The sequence below is a fragment of the Arachis stenosperma genome, chromosome 3, assembly GCF_014773155.1.
Source record: "Arachis stenosperma cultivar V10309 chromosome 3, arast.V10309.gnm1.PFL2, whole genome shotgun sequence".
Classification (NCBI taxonomy): domain Eukaryota; kingdom Viridiplantae; phylum Streptophyta; class Magnoliopsida; order Fabales; family Fabaceae; genus Arachis; species Arachis stenosperma.
The window spans coordinates 144,036,133-144,055,321 of record NC_080379.1 but is presented as its reverse complement, the minus strand read 5'-3'; the positions used below and the strand labels follow the sequence as shown (position 1 = coordinate 144,055,321).

At 34.0% G+C, this 19,189-nt stretch overlaps 3 protein-coding genes across 9 annotated transcripts; all 3 read right to left on the bottom strand.

The window, feature by feature from the left end:
- Positions 1-388: 388 nt before the first annotated feature.
- LOC130967613 (aldehyde dehydrogenase family 3 member H1-like) lies at positions 389-3,628 on the bottom strand. Of its 3 annotated transcripts, none has more exons than XM_057892549.1 (12): positions 3,504-3,628; positions 3,231-3,327; positions 3,019-3,123; positions 2,662-2,905; positions 2,403-2,471; positions 2,223-2,319; positions 1,606-1,928; positions 1,410-1,514; positions 1,159-1,331; positions 970-1,060; positions 719-868; positions 389-624 (listed from the first exon to the last, which is right to left on the bottom strand). In XM_057892549.1, exons 2-12 carry the CDS (start codon positions 3,266-3,268, stop codon positions 391-393), a joined length of 1,629 nt encoding a protein of 542 aa, XP_057748532.1. In that variant the 5' UTR covers positions 3,269-3,327; positions 3,504-3,628; the 3' UTR covers positions 389-390. The 3 variants fall into 3 exon arrangements, with proteins under 3 accessions (XP_057748532.1, XP_057748534.1, XP_057748533.1); XM_057892551.1 differs by having other exon boundaries at positions 3,019-3,120; XM_057892550.1 differs by lacking the exon at positions 3,504-3,628 and having other exon boundaries at positions 3,019-3,120; positions 3,231-3,474.
- A 201-nt stretch (positions 3,629-3,829) lies between these two features.
- Positions 3,830-7,398, bottom strand: LOC130967615 (uncharacterized). Of its 5 annotated transcripts, none has more exons than XM_057892555.1 (4): positions 7,165-7,398; positions 5,871-6,998; positions 4,556-4,630; positions 3,830-4,455 (listed from the first exon to the last, which is right to left on the bottom strand). In XM_057892555.1, exons 2-4 carry the CDS (start codon positions 6,774-6,776, stop codon positions 4,339-4,341), a joined length of 1,098 nt encoding a protein of 365 aa, XP_057748538.1. In that variant the 5' UTR covers positions 6,777-6,998; positions 7,165-7,398; the 3' UTR covers positions 3,830-4,338. The 5 variants fall into 5 exon arrangements, with proteins under 5 accessions (XP_057748538.1, XP_057748540.1, XP_057748537.1 ...); XM_057892557.1 differs by having other exon boundaries at positions 5,871-6,979; XM_057892554.1 differs by having other exon boundaries at positions 5,871-6,958.
- Positions 7,399-9,584: 2,186 nt separating this feature from the next.
- On the bottom strand, positions 9,585-10,993 carry LOC130969938 (protein DOG1-like 4). The gene has a single exon (XM_057895859.1). The coding sequence runs from the start codon at positions 10,763-10,765 to the stop codon at positions 9,875-9,877; it is 891 nt and encodes a 296-aa protein (XP_057751842.1). The 5' UTR covers positions 10,766-10,993; the 3' UTR covers positions 9,585-9,874.
- Between the last annotated feature and the right edge of the window lie 8,196 nt (positions 10,994-19,189).

Below are 19,189 nucleotides of genomic sequence, written 5' to 3'. Positions count from 1 at the left end.
AAAATGGTGAATGGTTCAAAATACTTATACCAAGAACAACACAAAGAGTGACATGTGGCATTATTATTTGCCATTGGCTTTTTATTTTTTTCTCTCTTATTTTTGTTAATAATTTGTATTTGATTCTAATTTCTAAAGCCCCAACTTCTCTCTCTAGAATCTTAATAGTCAAATATATTTAAACATGCCAAAATAGAGTTACCACACTTGCATGATTTAGCATCATTTTATGTCATTTTCATCTTGACAATAGTGGAAGCCGTGGTAATCACTAGCCTAGACCATTATTTTCGCATTTACAATTTATCCAATTCTTCGCTCGACATCTTAAAAATTAGAGTCATTAAAAACAGATTCTTTGGATGTCCCTTGTATATGCGTTATTCTAATTCAAGACCATCCAAGCAAAGTAAGAATTATGCGAATAATGTTGCCACTGAAAATGGCCTTCAACAATTTTTCCTTCTCGGGTGTATATGGAGGGAACCTTAAGGATGAATCTGCATCAAAACTTCTATAGAGGACAGACTTCTTATGGCTGAAACTATCAAAAGAGAACTTCCCGTGGTAACATCCCATTCCACTTTCTTCAACTCCTCCAAAAGGCAAACCACGAGTCGCAACCTGCATCGGCGATGCACACATAAACGTCAAGTAGTTGTGATATGATTATAGTTTTCATGTGTAAAATAATTAAGGGATATCAGAGAATCACTACATGTATGACAGTGTCATTGATGAGCATCCCTCCAGAAGATATATTTTCTACATATGCCTTCTTTAACTGCTCATTGTTTGTAAAGAGATAAGCAGCAAGAGGTTTTGGCTTAGATTTGATTATGCCAAAGCTATCTACTATGTTTTCTACCTGCACAAATGGAATATGGCCTAAAGTTGAAGCAATTGTCAAGGAATATATATAATATGGTAATATGGCCTTATATATTATCCTTGCCAACAAGTACTCACAGTGATGATTGGCATTATTGGCCCAAATATCTCCTCTTGCATCACCATTGCATCATCTGGAACATCCAATAAGATAGTTGGTGCAATCTTTCTGTATCCAAGAGTCAAAGAGGGAGAATTAATAATAAGATACAATATCATACTATATATGTGAATCTTAATAATAAAGAATATGAGAATTCCACTCACAGTTTCATCTCATCCCTCTGACCTCCAAAAACAATTTTGTCAGATACTTTATCTTCATCCAAGAGCTTCACCAGCCGGGAAAACTGGGTCGGGGACACAATACGAGACATGTCTTTTGATTCCATCAGATCTTCGCCAAAGAATTGCTTCAACTCTTCTTTCAAAGCATTTATCTGTTGTGTGCACAAACTTATCAAGAATAATGTAAATATATATGATTTAACTGCTCACATAAGTTCTTAAAATCTAACCAGTTTTGGAGCAAATTCTTTTCTTGTGATGATATAATCAACAGAAATGCATGCTTGTCCACTATTGCATGCCCACTTTCCACCTATTATCCTCCTAGCAGTAACCTGAGATTTTAATTCAATGATTATTACATCAAAAAAAAAAAAAGTTACTTGGATGTGTAAATAATGAGCTTAGGATGGAGATGTCCTTAACTTGTAGATTGACATCTGAATCAACAACAGCTGGACACTTTCCACCGAGTTCCAGAATCACAGGTGTAAGGTGCTTTGCAGCAGCAGCCATGACAATGCGACCGACCCTAGCACTACCTGTGTAAAGTATCTTATCCCACTTCTGTTCCAAGAGTGCAGTTGTTTCAGGAATAGCCCCTTCAACTACTCTTATTGCAGAGTTATCTAGATAACCTTCAATCAAATTTGCAAGTACTGATGAAGTTGCCGGAGCAATTTCTGATGGTTTCAAGACCACTGTGTTACCCGCTGATATGGCTCCAATGACAGGATCCATTGATAACACTGAACACAGGAGGTAATTAAGAACTCATCATTGTGAAGGGAACGATAAGTACAAGTTGCAAAGTCACTGCACTAGATAGTGTAAGGATTCCAAGAAATTTATGAGAAAATTGAGAACTCATTAGATAATAAAACTTTAAACATGATAAATATGCAAATGTATGATAGACTTCTCTATATGTGCAAACCTTCAACAACATTGATAACAACACAAGTACGGAAAAGTTGTATTTGATAGAAACAAATGCTGTTTAGATATGGCAAATATCTGAAAAGGAAGACAACTTTACATACAGAAAGGGAAGTTCCATGTGGAGATGACCAACACAGCTCCCAATGGTTCTGACACAATCTCTGCTGATGATGGTAATGTGGTGAATGAAGTTTTGACCTGAATGGGAAAACAGATTGTGCTATTAATGTCAATGTATATAATGTGGCACAATCCTCTTCTGTTAAGCAAGTAATTATTACCTTTTCCGGCTTCATCCAGTGTTTCAGTTCTTGAAGTGCTTCACTACATGATGATTTTGCCTGGGAAACCTGCATAAATAAGCACCACGATATAATCTGAGCCTGAGGTGAATCTTCAGACAAATGGAAAAACTCAATGCCATCATGACAAAAGGAAGCAGAGGAAAAACAATACAGTTGTATGGAGATATTTTTCTTCAAAGCACTGGTTAAAAAGAGAAAATCATGAAGCAGAAAATGAAAGTAGGAAATTGTAGACCTCAGATATATATCCTTCCAATCCTGGTTTAGAAAGGTCTTTATTAAGAGCATCAAGAATTTCCTTCTCCTTCTCTTCTAGCATCTTGGCTATGCCTTCCAACTGTGAAATTCGCCACTCATAGCTCTTTGTCTTCCCTGAATTAAAGGTCTTTCTGAGATCTTTGAGAAGCAAAGAAGCCTTCTCTCCATCAAATGTTTCCTTTTCTTGTAGTTCCGGCACAACAGATAGCGTTGCAGAACATCTTCACAACACAAACCACATAATCCATGCAAGAAAGACACGTCAGAGTTGAGCAATACAAACCAAAGCAGCATGAGAATATGACTAGAGAGAGAGAGAGAGAGAGGTGTTTACGTGTATGAAGAGAAAAGAACACATCGAGAGTGGAAGTGAAGTTGCTTGCCAAAGCACTTGGTGGTTAAATGTTGAGAGAAGGGTCTGCTTCCAACTGGGGCACTGCTAACCCAACACGAGGAACTTTCAGCAACATATCTTTGTTACAAGAACAGGTTTGAACTTGCGAAGTAAATAAGGTCATAAATAAAGAAAGAAAGAAAAGGGTGTACCTTGGTGCAAGGAACGATACAAGGAAGAGGCTTTTCATGGTAGAAGGAGAGGGAGAAGGAGAAAGAGTTACATAAAAATGTACAAGTGGAGTGAGTTCTGAGCCATTAAAAACAGAAAGATAACGTTAGAGAAATCGTGATGACAAGGCAACGGCAGTGTAGAACAACAACAGAAGCACAGAGCCAAAATAAATGGAAACTCTTATGTGAGGTATCTCCGAACAGTTCAAATATGAAAATTGTTTTTATGTGGATCATGCACGTGTAATTTACCTCGTTACTGTTTGGTTCAGTATTGATTATGTGGTTATGAGGAAGATGAAGAGGGACCCCTCATACACTCACAAACCACAACAACCCAATCACTCAAAATAAGACGAAATGGAAAGTGATATTTCATTTTGGTTTGGTTCTCCTTCACTTCACACACCACAATTAAGTAATGAATCACACTACCAAACAAGATTCAAAGGATCTATTGTGGAAACCAACAATGCTCATTCCTTAACTATGATAATTGATAACTCCACTATATGTCTATGTCAAACTTTGTCCGATATGATTATTCGCTCCATTACCATAAATGCTAAGAGTGTTTCGGTTGGGGAGATATTTAATTCTCTATAATCCATCATCATAATGACTAATGATGATGTATTACAATTACAGCCGAAAACAGAGTATCCGGCCCAATGCTATGCGCCAAATATAGGTACGGCAGGCCACCCTTTGATTTGGATCTCGAATCCTCCCTTTTATGCTCTCTCAACTGATTCCATTAAATTTCCATGGCTTGTTATTTCAATCAATCAATCAAAGTAAGTAAAGCTATAATAAGTTAATTACAAGACAACGAAAATTTATTTTTCTTCAAATTTATTTTTATTAGTTCTTCAAAATAACTAAACACGATCTCATAGAAAGAAATGTAGCTTTACAAACAACGTTATAGCTATTTTACATTTAATAGTAATAATGATAATGATAATAATAATAATCTACTATGAAATAGACCCGGTCATAAATGAATTTCAAATGAAAGGCTCAAGAGAAATGAAAAACAAAACAAGACTCTATAGCGCTGTACTAACTACTAAGTACTAAGGAATCACGTTGTATGGGCACCATGTGTCCGTGAAGCCCATATTGCAAACACAAGAAACCAGAAAACGAACAAGATTGCCCAATAACGTGCAGGTCCGTACTTGATTCTGGTAAGCACAAACTGCAATAACTCAAGTATACAAAACTATCAGGATCCAAGAATCAAAACTCGATCAAATTTCTCAAACAAAATACAATAGAAAGGTGCGTGAAGTACTTACAAAGCGGAAAAAAACAACCACTGTTAAAGCACAAACACCTCCAAGTAGGATGTGAAGACCACTTTTGGCTGTTTTCTGTACAACAATACGATCAACTATAGGTTAGGTTGAATTATGCAGGCTTCTAACCAAAATCAATATGGAAGAAGCAAACAAGTTGTATAATCAGCTTCCAAACACAACCAACACCACTGTATTTTGGAATGAACCCGAACATGGAAAAAACTATATTCAACTAAGACTAAGAAAGCTATGATGTGATTAAGGCTGTCCAGTCCCTTCCTTTGCGCATCCAAATCAGTAACTCTCGAAGTTGCCATGAATGGAGCAATTAGTCAGGTTTGGGGCCAGAAGCACAGAATGATAGCATAAAATACAACCTGCTATAAGAGTTAAGCCTCAATTTTTTTCATTAGAGCCATTTCATAGTTAGCCAGCAAAACTTGTTCTAGGGTAAAGTGGTGCAGCCAGTGCTCCAGAGAGTTAAAAAATGACTTTTCCGAGAAAAGTGACCACCTTACAACACAAACGCTAGTGACATTATTCTTCTTAAGATAGATGTTCACAGAGCACACACATCAAAAGAAAGACACCAAAAAATGAAGCCTACAGATGAATATAAGCAAAAGTCCACATAATTCATATTGATTGATCAAATGATGTGGCTCTAAACATTAGAGCTGAGTAAGTTATCTAAACTCTAAGCTAGACTTAATCTTGAGCTATAAACGAACGATGATTTATTACACTATGAGTAATTAGATCCATTTGATTGTTAATTGTTTGTTAGTTTAATTCTGTGAGGCTTTCTAGTTAGACGCATACCCAAACAAGCCCTAAATATGCGTATGGCCAAAGGGAAGAAGACCTTATAAGTGATCAGTATGAGAATACCAGTCCATAACATCAACGTGAGTCCATTATTAATCTCATGTCCTTTATAAAAATGATAACAAATTCCTTGAATAAAATTGCTAGCTAAAGTTTCCAATTTCGTATTAATCTAGCAGATAGAGAGACATGAGAAATAAAGGCAAGCTCTACAAATTATATGGAAGCAATGACAAACTAGTATCTTTGCTCCATGTTTTAGTGAAATACCATGCTTGCATGACCCCAATGCATGCATCATTAACATTCTGAAATTCAACCCTATAATAATTAATGTAAATGCATAGGTTTTGAGGCCCCATACTTAGGGCAGTTCCAAAATATGCAGACACATTCAGGCAAAAGACATCTAGGCAAGAAATTACCATATAAAGAATTTGGTATGTTTCACCACTTATTGTGATTGGCTTTAAATCTTACGTACCTTTCCAACTCGGGGAGCTATCAGCCACGCAAGGGTGATTGTAAGCAGGCCAGTAGCAAGCAGGATCCCTGTGCCTTCCACGGCCCACTTGGTTGCAGGACTCTGTGCAGGGCCAGCATCTTCAGTAACAAAATTTGAAGGCTGCTCAGAAGCCACCTGTGAAACTGTGTCGGCATTGCTATTGTTGTTTATACTACTGGTATTATGAGGACAAAACCATAATGCAATCTCACTTAGCCGCTGCCTCCGGATAGCAGCCACAGCGTCAGGATCAACGCCAGTATTATTATTCGCATGAACATGAGGACCAGGATCCCCACTGACAGTTCTCTCCCTCAAGGCTTCATATTCCTTCAGAGAACCAACAACCTTGTTGAAGTCAGAGATTCTGATATTATTGGCTATGTGTCCACATATTTCACAAATTGTTGATCCATGATTAATAAACCACTTGAGTGCACAAGCATAGTGTACTAAAGCAAGGTCATTCTTACAACAGCAACCAAGTTCAATCAATGCATCTTGGTGAGACAAACCAATCTCCACATCACTTCTACACATGAAAACCTCCCCATTAGGGCCTACAAATTCCACCATCCCAGATTTGTTTCCAACATTTTTGTTAAAAGACATATTTTTCTGAATTCCCTGGCCTTCTGACCTTACCTCCCCATCTTCCCCATTCCATTTACAAGCTTTGATCACCGGAGTGATGCCCAAAAATTCTAGGGCAGCATCTCCCCTTTTATCAGATTCGGCACATTGGCACACGCGACAACTTGGCAAACCTGTGTCCTTCTCTAAGCTAGGTCGTGACTGAGATTCTAATTCAACAGTCTCAAGACTTGAGTAACCGTCATCACTGCCTTCTTCCTTCGGCGTTGCTGACCCATTTTCTTTGCCCATTGATGAAATGTCGGCGGTGTATTCAGATTCAAGCACAGAATTTGAACTATCAGCTTATTTCCCCATTCTAATCGAACAAAATTCACTTAATTTACCTCAAAACACTATCTCCTGCACCAAGAATTACCTCAAGAAGAAACCAAACACCACCATTCGAACAGATGCAGAGGAGCAAGTGGAAGCTGCAACGTATAAAATATTATCTATATCTATGTGAATAACCTGAAGCACAATATTATAAATGCACGTCAATGGAATATGAGCAAATCAAAAACAGCTTCTTTTTTCTTTATCATCTCAGAAGATAAAAAGTAAATTAAATCCCCAAAATTTGATCAGGATGAAAATCAGGCAGCGAATTGGAAAAAAAAGGGAATGAGGTGATTACTTTACTTGGTGATACCGCGACTGTTGAGCAGAGGAGAATTGAGATTTGGAATTTGTTTGTAGGAATTGGCTTTTTGTGCTTAACACGTTTTCTTTGGCTTCATATTCATACTCACTCACACTCAGACTCAGAGGACCCTGTGTGGAAGGTTAATTATTATTACCCACCAAACTCTCCCACACTTTACTCTACTCTTCTATTGTCTTCTCACTTTCACAGTCGCATCCGATCCACTCTCTTTCTTCCTTTTTATTACATTTCACCTTTTACTTACTCCTTCCATCTTCTAAAATCAGAATAATAAACACCCTATTAAAAACCCATACCCTTCAAATCACACGTTTCACTATTCCAATTACTCCTGATTTATTTGCACTCGCACTGGCAATCAATTCAATTCAATTTATAAGTTTCAATAAGCTTTTAATTTTTAACCATTTTTAGATAAAAAATTTGACTCTACCTATAATCAAATTGAATGATAATATACAGACTTTATATTAATTACTATTTTCACGAACAGTCAAGCCTTGCTTTGGGAAATTTATTTTCCTCTTTTGAAAAAAATAAAAAGAGGTGTTGCAACATTCATTATTGAGGAATAAACGGAGACAAAGATTTGATTCCCACAATGAAGATAGTTTCCGGAAATGATGCCGACGCTAAGGTGTGCACCCCACATACGCACTGATAATGTAAAGGCACAGAATTCAATTTTGAGGGTAAGAACTAAGAGAGATAAGTAACACTATAACAGAGACACAGGGTTCATCTATAGGATAACATGTGTCCTTAAACTTATCACTAATAAAAAAAATTTTATTTTATAATCTTAATATGAGTTTTAAAGACATATAATTTTTATTTTTTAAATAATTATTTACACTAATTCATCAAAATTAAATTTTAATTATATAATTTACAGCTAAAATAATTATTTTTATATTAATTCATAAATAATTATCTAAAAAATCATATATAATTGAATGATATATGGTCGATATTTTAAAATTAAATTCATTATTAAAAATGGTAAATTTTAATGTACTAAAATTATTTTTAAATTTTAGTATAAATGACTATTTTATATATATATATATATATATATATATATATATATATATATATATATATATAAAATAGATATTTATTAATATATAAAATTATATTAATAAAATTTTTAAATACTTTCTAAAAATTCTTAAATTTATCAAAACTAGCATAACAAGTGTATAATCTTTTTAATTTACCATAGATAAAGTAAGGTGTTGTAATTTTGAAAATTATAAATATTTTTTAAAAAAAAAATTTATCAAATTAATTCTTTTTTTTATCGGATAAACTATCAGAAATACACTCGAATAATTTTGTCGCTAATAAAAATACATTTAAATTTTATTATTAACAAAAATGCTCTCATATAATTTAAAAACGTGATAAAAATGCCTAATATTAAATATGTGTTCTCAAAAAATATTTTAGAAATTAAATTTTAATGTAATTTTGTATAAGCATGATTAAAAAAAAGAGATATTTTTATCTTTAAAATTTGATGATTTTTCACTAAGTATATATTTTTTGTGATTTCTTTACCAAAAACTAATAATATTTTTAAAAAATAAACTAAAAATATAGAGATCAAATTTGTATCCTATTTTGTGTATGTATTTTTTAAATATATATCTAAACATTTCTATAAAATTTTGGATCAATTGTATAAATAATTTGTTAAATATAAAAATTATTTACCACTTAAAAAAATAATATTCTTTTTAAATTTTTATTTATATTTTTAAATTATTTAAAAGTATTTTTATCGATAATAAAAATTTTTTCTATCAATGGAAACTTCTTTTTCCTAAGAAATTTTGTTTTTGGAGGATCTCTATATAGATTTTTGTTTTGGACTGAAATTTCTACATTAGTACTATCAACAAATAAAATTGTTAACAAATGTCAAACTGTTTGGTTCGTTGTGCCTTCCATGTTGGGTCCAATTATCCCCTTTTTTGTTTTGGGAAGACCCTTTTCCTTTCTTTATCATATCTTCCTTCGACCAAAAACCAAAAATCGTATCTTGTAAAACACAAACAGTGTCATTTTACTACCAAATGACCAAATCCATTAATCAATTAACCCACAACCCCAAAAAGCCGATTCACGAAGTTTTAATTTTATAATTTTTAGTACTTGGCGATATGGCATTAAAGATACTTCAAAATCAAGGATTGCAGGTCTAGGCTGATGTTGCTGCATCCATTTGTAGAAAGGAGTCAGCAGGTTTTTATATTTGAATATCATTTGTTTAAACATTTTCATTTCAAGAATTTCAGCATGTCATTTGTCTTCATTTTTACCGAATACAGATCTATGTAACTATTCATTTTGCATTCTTGCAAGACAAGAAGATATTAGTCTGCAAATACAATCATAAGTATGCCTTGGTCTGTTTTTCAGAAACCTGAATTCATTTAACATTTTGCCAATGTGAAATATTGCAATTGATATTTAAGCAGAAGTCTAACTCAAATTGATGCATAAATCAATAAGACCCCTTTGCTGGGTTTATTGCAGACAACAATAATAGAAAAAAATTAGTTTGCTTTCATGCTATCCTAATTAAATGTCCCTTAAATAAAACAAGATAAAAATTCAAGGTCGAATCCTTGATTCTGATGGTTCCAAAGTTGCAAATTTGCAATTGTTAATGTTATCTTGAAGTAGTTGACAAATCAGGGGTTGTACCCTTATCACTAGAAGTGCCTTCATTGAGCCTTCTGCTTGTATCCCTCTTCTTGCCCCACTCATGCAGCCTGAGGTGCAGTTCTGCAGCTGCAATCAAGAAGTGAATGCACTGTTTTGGCCTCAGAATATTGACAATACCTTGAAGTGTTCTAAGCCTTAAATCATCAGCTCTTTGCAAAATCTCCTCCAATCCTTCTTCCTTTGGCATCAAAGCTGAATCAACCCTCTCCTCTACCTCTTTCTTTCCACCCTTGTCAGTTTCATTGGCCCTTAACATCTCAGAAACAGCATGAGAAAGTTCCACCATTGATGCATCTGCCACTGTTTCTTGATGTCTTGCCATCATATCTGTGATTTCCCTCTCCTCTGCGATTGTCCTCTTCTGAATCTCATCAATTTGAGCTAGCTGAGTTGCTGATAGATCACCCAAATCAGATGTTCTTAGACCCTGAAGGAGTTCATCCAACTTGGCCTCAAATTGCAACCCAGCCTTGGAATATAGAAGGTGAAAAGCCATGCTTGGTCTCCAACCACCAATCCAAAGAAAAGCATCTTCCAAGGAGCTTCTCCATGTTGGAGATAGCATGGCCAGAACATCATGCTTTGCGCACTTTGACTTGGCCTCGTAATAGTACTCATAATGCTTGACAACTCCATCAATCAGAGCCTGAAGCTTCTCATCTGTGAGCTCTGTTGTTGTAGATGCCACCAGCTCCTTCAGGTGTTGGTTTTGCTCAACCACCCATCCCTCAAAGAACTTGTGAAAGCTGTCAGTTCCACTTCCACTCTCTGAGGTGCCATATTCAGAGGGTTGTGAATGGTACATGTCATAGCTTGGACATGGAAGCTCTGACATTTTTGTCAAGCAGAATATGCAACCCTCTGCCTCTGGTTTAACAATGTGTGGTTTGGGATAATAATATATTCTCTGTGCGTCTATATATATATATGAAAGTGGGAGAAATTAATGGGCAAGTGGGGATGCACCAAATTGCGGCTTTCAGTTAAGGGGGCTATGCCATTGGATGAAGGGTTGGCAATTGGATTCAATACATCTAATGTGATCAAGTGGAAGGAAGCAAAACTGCAAAACAAAACAAGGGGTTGCAAAATACAAAACTAAATTGAAGGTAGCTGGTATAAATTTAGTTTAATTTAATGTCAGGGTGGGATCTGTGCACAGGGAAAAAGAATTATGTTCATCCATAAGAGCATATCCACCGTTCATATGGATTTGTATTTTAGTAGTTATGTTATATATGTCAGTCACGTGGTTTTAATTTGAGGGTGAGATATACCCCATTACCCGTGTAGGAGTAGGAAAGAAGATTGAAAAATGGTTTTAAATTTCTTGAATGCCATTTGAAGAAAGGTGACATAATCAATGTGTTTTATAATATACTAGTATAATAATAATATTAAAATACTATAAATGGAAGATGCTGGGGCTCCCTTAATGCAAATGGATCATGTGCCTTGCTTCCCAGAAGGGGTTAAATCACGTCTCATTTTACAACTATCACTGGTGAAAAAGAGAGAAGTGTGTGAAATGATATTATTTTGTTAAAAATTGGATATCAATATAAAATTACATCATTTATTTTAATCAGCGTGACAAACTAATATATCAAATCATCAGCACATCATTAACAAAAATGTGTTTGGACTTTGGAGACTAATTTGAGTTATCATTGTAACTTTAGAATTCAATTTAAATCGATTAAAATTTTAAAGGTTAATTTAAGTTTAATTTTAAATTTTAAAAATTAAACTGAATATTAACTCTAATAATATAATTAAAATTCTTCAATAATATGATAGAGTATATATAAATATTTAAGGTCAGTTTGGATTGATTTTTAAAAAAATATTTATTTTTTTTAAAAAAATATTTTTGTAATAGACAAAAATTATTTTATATTTAGATAGATTTTAAAAAAAATAATTATTAAAAACGTCTTTTGTTTTTATTTTTTTAAAAGTAATGTATTGTTAGCTTTAAAAAAAGTAAATAATTTATTTTTTTAATAAAAATATTTTTTTCAAAAGATATATCTAAATAAACTTTAAAATAAATGAAAATACTTTATATTAAAAAAAATCACTCAGAAAAATCCAATCCAAACTAACACTTAATTAATTGATGATCATACAACTTTTTTTTTTCTTCATGCCACTGATCCATGTAGTTGCCAAAGAGTACATGCATATTGCATATGCAGATAATCCATATATAGAAATAGAAGAAAACCATCTGTTTTTATGAGGGAAGAAAAACCAAATCTAAACACGAAAATCGACACAAGCCAAACTATCTCATGCAACGCAATACCTAAAATATTATGGTCCAGTGTCATTCAATTTTCTTTCAAAGGGAATACGTAACCTGAGATTATATTTCTATTTCATGGCCTTATGATATGTTTCGTAATTAAAAATTATGAGTGGTATAGTTGCAAAACAACCAAATATGTATTAATATGGCGCACATAGAAAAACATGCTGCAACATGGATAGGTGATCTATCTTATTAATGCGACTCAATATTATTTATATGGATTTTGGTTTCGGGAATGGGAAAGAGTATCATGTTCGTCACCGCTAATTTTGGCTTTTCTTCTCTTTTTTCTTTCTTTTTTTCCTAAGAAAAGCAACTATGCTTTTGGCCTTTTACTATTAATTGCATCAACAAAATAAAGGGGGAAAATATTTATATTAGGCACAATCCACTATTTTATAATTTTCAAGCCAAGTGCTCAATATTCATCATGCTTTGCTGTTTACTCTTTTATGATCTTTCTTAGCTTGATGCAAACCCTAACGTCCGGCTTGCTGAATTTCGTTTCAAGCAAACACTTGCTTTTTTTTTTCTTTATATTATTTTGAAGGGTAACGCGATTTTAACCCTCCCCCCCCCCCCCCCCAACACACAAAAAAAGATAAAAGTATATTTTGTTACTATTTTCATGAGAAAAATATTACACGTATCATTGAATTTTTTTTAAATAAATATAAAAATTTATCTTTCTACAACACTTTATTACTTATCTTGTCCTCGATAAGACGATTTTTTTATAAACGTATATTGTGTTTAGAGAAGAGATAAGTAAGGAAAAATAAAAATGCATTTAGACGAGATAACACTACAAAAAAAACGTTGAGTATCGTCGGATTTACCGTCAGAAAATGAAAAAATTCGACGGTATGTTAATTACCATTGGATTTACCGTCGAAAATAATCGAATAATATAAATCTCGCCGGTAAATGTTTACCATCGGATTTTTTTCATCCAACGGTAATTACCGTCGAATTCTGCAACGAAATATAATTCGTATGAAAACGAATCGTGTTGGACGTTATTGTCGAAAATTTTCGATGGTAACATTGGCCCCACATCGTTCGTTTTTTCTGCTATATTATTACCAACGGATTCATCCGATGGTCATGCCGACGGAAATGTTTTTTATTTTCTTTTAAAAATAATGTTACCATCGAAAAATTCTGACGATAATTCTGATGGTAGCATTTTCATTTTTTTAAATTATCTTTTTCCGTCCATTTCTAGTGTACTCTGATAATTAACAATTGAAATAGTGCTTCAAATCTGATGTGAAGTACCAAAATATAAATTATAAATACCGAATAATGGTAACTGAAATATCTGAAACAATGCTAACTATTTTACATTCACAAAACTATGTTTACAGTCACTAAAATATATATTACAAATTCAATTAGGGTTTTAAAGAAATACATATTACAGAACTATGTTTACATTAACCCTAATCAGATTCATCATCTTCTTCCTCTGGTTCACCATCCTCCTCTTCCGATGTAGTTTTTTTATTATCATCGAACTCGTCTTCCTCTTCTTCGTTGCCATCAACCCCGTTTTCTTCTTGAAGATCATCGTCCTCTGGTGAAAGTGCATCGGTATCTGATCCAAGGTCAATGATGTCATCATCCATAACAGGAGATCTAAGGGAGACTAGCTCACCGGTATCAAGCACCGTCTTCGAAGAAGTTGGGTCGTCAATCTCATAAGGTTCCTGACCCTCTATCGTATCATCAGACTTGATGCGGTCTCTAGGCTTAGTCTTAACCACAACTATCCAACTAGCTTGCATGAACTCGGATAAGGAAATAGTATACCTGTCATGCATTTTGAGATAGTATAAAAGGATCGTAGTGCCTATATTTCTTGGTTACATTAACTTCAGTGATATCGTAGTACTTATGCTTTTGTGTTCCTTGTCGTGAACTTGGATCATACCATTCACATTTAAACACACACCTTATATGTAGTGCGATAAAAATACGATAATTTAATTTTGTTATGCAACACACCAAATCAATCAGAATAGACCTCACCTGAATCCCCACGAACCCAAACTTATCGATCATTGTAAGGTATGGAACTGATATCCGTTAACATTGTGAATCGGGTAGCTAGTGTCTTATTCATTGGGCCTGAACTAAGTGCAACTAGTTCCAAATCTGTTGTGTCAGTTAGCTGCACGCTGATGTATTCTCGGAATCAATGTGAAAAATTGTTCAATGAGGTCTCCGGATTTTTCCCTCGGAATAACCTATATGATAGAATGAGATAATGAAGTTTTATTTTAGATTAAGAAGCTAGTATATTACTGATTGCAATATTTACGAATACCTAAAAAACACACCAAGTTAAGGTGAACTTTGGTCATAGTTAAGCAACACATGCAGATGTATGGTGTCGATCTCCTTCTGCTCTAACCAGTAATCACTGTTCGCACCCGTTACAGCTCCTTTCGACAAAAAAGATTGGGTGTATTATTCCACTTGATGAGGATTCTCCCCTCTGATCGTTCCTTGCAACCCTTGTTTACGTGACTCAACATGAGATTGAAAATAGAATGAGCAAAATGTGGAAGTTTTCTTAGCTAGGAATGCTTCGCAGATGCTGTCCTCAATCCGAGCTTTGTTCTTTACGGTGTGCTTGAATGAACCAAGCATCCTCTCAAATGGATACATCCATCAAAATTAGACTGGCCTACATAGTGTTGCTTTATACAGTAGATAGACTACTAAAGCTTCCATAATGTCAAAAAAGAATGGAGAGAATATCCTCTCTCTAGCTTATAAAGTATGATGAGAAATGATATTGTCCATGACTGTGAGGTTATTAATGCTAAATTTTGTAGTACATAACTCCCTAAAGAACTCACTTATTTCTGTGAAAGGCTTTCAAATATTGATTGACAGTGCTCTGAATGCAATCAAAAGAAAAAACAACATGAATACATGACAATCATGACTCTTCAACCCAGCAAGCCTACCTTGTGACACGTTTGCACACCTGCCTAAGTTAGAAGCGTAACCATCCGAAAATCTTAATCCTCTAATCCACCTACAAATATTTTGTTTTTGCTCCTTCGTTAGAGAGAACACCGCCTTTGGTTTAGTCCACTGCCCATTATCAAGTTTCTTTAAGTTCAGATCTAGCCGCCTGCAAATGTCTATCAAGTCTAACCTAGCTTTATCGTTGTCCTTCGTTCGCTCATCGTCCATTACTATGTGCATGATGTTATCAAACACATTTTTTTCAATGTGTATCACATCAAGACAATGTCGAACCAAGTCGCCTTTCCAATAGGAAAACTCCCAAAATATGCTCTTTTTAGTCCAATTATGCTCCCTGACATATCCTGGAGGTCTCAAACCTGCCCCGTTATCAACGATCTGTGAGATTCTTTTTATACTCTACCAAACTGGACAACTATACAACTTCCTAGGTGCCTCTTCTTGTTTAGTTTTATTTTTTTTAAACGAGTCCTTATTGCACCGAAATAGATGATCCATGTCAAGGAATCTTCGATGAAAATCAGACCACAAATTCTTACCATTATTTGTCAACCAAAATGCCTTCATATCCTTCATACGAATAAGACATGCCATTCTTCCCTGAGTGTACTGACCTGACAACATAGCGCATGCAAAAAAGTCGTTAATGGTCTACATTGATGCATCCTGCAGTTAAAAGTTTGTCTTCGTCGAAATATCATACATTTGTACACCATGTATCTATAACTCCTATAACTCATCCACCAAGGGCTGCAAGAAGACATCTATTTTGGCCTTTAGATTGCTAGGATCAGGTATGATGCAAGTTAGGAACATGTATAGGTCCTTCATACACATTTTGGGACTCAGGTTGTAAGGTGTCATGACTATGGGCCAACAAGAGTACGCGTTACCGAAATTAGAATTCGGTGCGAACCTATCAAAGCACAAAGCTAGTCTAATATTTCTGAGCTCGCTCGCAAATGTAGGATGGACCCGGTCAAAATGCTCCAAGCTTTTCCGTGTGATGGATGCATCATGATTCCATAGTCTCTTTTGTTGCTACTATGTCAGGTCATGTGAGGGGCTGAACTCATCGATGCATATAATAGTTTCAACCTAGAGATTAAGGATAAGTAGTGCATTCATTTAAGTAGATTCTCTTTAACCAACATTTACCAATCTATGTTTTTCCTGTAGTGTAAGACACTTCGGTCATTTTAAACGTATCTCATCACTAGTGAGAACGAGATATATGCATAACTATCTCGTTTATGGTGAGGACGAAATATGTTTAAACACGAGCACATATATATCGATGTGTTCGTTTGTTATATTTTCAAAAATCTCATTGTTTTCAATTTTTTGAAGAAATTCTCTTTCTTCTACTCTTCTCGCTAGGTTTTGAATCACGCAAGAATGTGTCGTTGACATCAATCGGTTAAATACGACTACTCACATTGTTAGAGTGTTCGACCGTGTTGGTAACCGAATTAATTAAATATTTTAATATTTTTGTTATTAAATTAATTTTTTTAGTTTTGATTAGATAATAATGATTATAGTTTTAGTTAGATATTTTCATTTGTAATTAGACTGATTTTGTTAGTTCATGTTAGATAAGAATGATTTTATAAAATACAAATTGTTAGGAGTAGTTTGTTTGGATTTTTTGTTAGGTAGTTAGTTATATCTTACTTAATAATTTTGTTGTAATTGGTTTGAACTAGTTAGACTTTTTGCGGCATGATAAAATATCGTTAGAAAATAAATATTCTATTTATTTTATTTAATTTTAAAAAATCAGAATTGTTAGTCAGAATTTTTTAATATTTTTACATTTATTTTATATTTTTAAAGAAATTGAAATCGTTAGTTTGGATATTTTTATAATATTTAATTTCATACTTATTTTATTTATTCTAAAAGAACTTAATTAGTTCATTGGTTTTGTTAGTTTTGTTTTTTTTTAATGTCAATGTTTTTGTTACAAAAATAAACTTCAGTCATATTTTTGCAGTTGAGGATACTTCATCCCATGAGTCTCAAACATTACACGCATATGTTCATCACCTACAACTCGAAAAATCTTGAATTTGAAGTCATGGTATATCAAAGTAGTGAGGAACTTGTACTCAATTTTGGTAACATCGCTCCAACCTTGAACCCCCATCTTTATCAGTATCAGATTCTTTAAATCTTGCAGAGTATCGAGCCGAAAGATTGAAATAACACCGGGTCTAAACAATCAAACACAATTCCTTCATTGTTGTCTCTAAGACAACCATTTACATAAACACTCACAACAACAAACTCACTACTAGAGACATTTTCAAAGAATATGTAAAGAGAATTGGAGAAATGAAATTGGTATTACAATGACATGAATGAACCCCTTATATAGGTGAAAATTCTTATCTCGTGTATGGGTATCATGATTGCAGATATAATATTTCTTTTAAACAAGTATTTCATCTTCACCGTGGACGAGATAGTTATACACGTATTTCGTCCTAACTATAAATGAGATATATTTAAAATGATCGTTGTGTTTTATCTTATTTGTAGACTAAATATGTTTTTGTTATTTCTTACTTATCTTGTCTTCCCCAAAGATGAGATACATTTATAATTAAATCTTCCTATATGTATTTTTTATATTTTTGAAGGGTAATTTATATGAATAAAATAAGGTCATTTACACTAATAAACTGAATGGGGTTTAAAATTACACAGATGTCTTAAATAAATTTTCGTTACACGCCTGTCCTAGAATATATCAATGTAAATCGAATCAATTGGATTCAATTTAGTTATAATAGTAGTAAATCGAATAAACTAGATTCAATTTAGGGTTAAATATGATTTTGGTCCCTTAAGTATAGGCCAAAAATTGTTTTCGTTCCCAACCTTTTTGTGCATAAAAAATTGTCTCTAAGGTTTAACTTGGTTTTAAAATCATCCTTTTTACTTAAATCTTAAAATTTTGGACCAAATTACTCCTGCAAAAAAATTATAAAATAAAAAAATAAGAAAAAGAAAGTGTTTCTGCTCCTGCGAAGAAGGAAGGCAAGAAGAAGAAGAAGAAGAAGAAGAAGAAGAAGAAGAAGAAGAAGAAGAAGAAAAAGCTGTCCATGATCCACCTCTGCCTCCGTTTCTGCCACCACCTCTGTCGTGCCATCTAAATTGCAGAAATATCCATTACATTTATTACCGACAACAACACAGCATTCGAATTCAAGAATAACAACAACATCTTCCCCTAATCTTTCAAATTCAATAACAACAACAACACAACATTCATATTTTCTTTTTTGAAATAAAGAAAGAAAAAAAATCTTTCAACTTCAACAAAAACAACAACACACCATATGGGGAAGAGATCTAAGAAGAGAGGGAGAATCTGAAATCGCTGCTACCACTATTGAGCAGAGATATGGGAAGGCCGTCGACAATGCAGAGGCTGAGAGGGGAGATGGACGGAGAGACAAACGAAAGAGAGGCGAGGTGATGCGAAGGCACATTGACAAACTGATGGGGGTGTGGAGAAAGAGAGAGAGCGACTCGGCGAGTGGTTAGACGCGATGCAACATGGCAGCGAGTGAGCGAGAGTGACAGGCAGCGAGGGTACAAACAAGTGTATTTTGGTTCGAATGACGACTTTAAAACCAAGTTAAACCTTAAGGACAATTTTGTATGCAAAAAGGATTGGGGACAAAAACAAATTTAGCCTATACCTTATGGACCAAAATCGTACTTAACTCTTCAATTTACTATATATATGCTGCAAAAGTAGTAAATCAATTAACTAGGTAAATCGAATCTAGTTAATTCGATTTACTACTTCTACAACATATATATAGTAAATCAAATCTAGTTTATTTGATTTGCTACTATTATAGCTAAATCGAATCCAATTGATTCGATTTACATAAAGATATTTTAGGACAGTCGTGT

Bases quoted from the DNA above. Each gene is read 5' to 3' on its own strand.
- LOC130967613 (XM_057892549.1), bottom strand. From the start codon at position 3,268: ATGAAAAGCCTCTTCCTTGTATCGTTCCTTGCACCAAG. The intron at 2,472-2,661 runs GTCTACAATTTC...TTATTTATGCAG, and splicing joins TGGAAGGATATATATCTGAG to GTTTCCCAGGCAAAATCATC. The intron at 1,332-1,409 runs GTTAGATTTTAA...TGCACACAACAG, and splicing joins AAGAATTTGCTCCAAAACTG to ATAAATGCTTTGAAAGAAGA.
- LOC130967615 (XM_057892555.1), bottom strand. From the start codon at position 6,776: ATGGGCAAAGAAAATGGGTCAGCAACGCCGAAGGAAGAAGGCAGTGAT. The intron at 4,631-5,870 runs GTACGTAAGATT...ATTGTTGTACAG, and splicing joins TAGCTCCCCGAGTTGGAAAG to AAAACAGCCAAAAGTGGTCT. The intron at 4,456-4,555 runs GTAAGTACTTCA...GAGTTATTGCAG, and splicing joins TGGTTGTTTTTTTCCGCTTT to TTTGTGCTTACCAGAATCAA.
- LOC130969938 (XM_057895859.1), bottom strand. From the start codon at position 10,765: ATGTCAGAGCTTCCATGTCCAAGCTATGACATGTACCATTCACAACCC.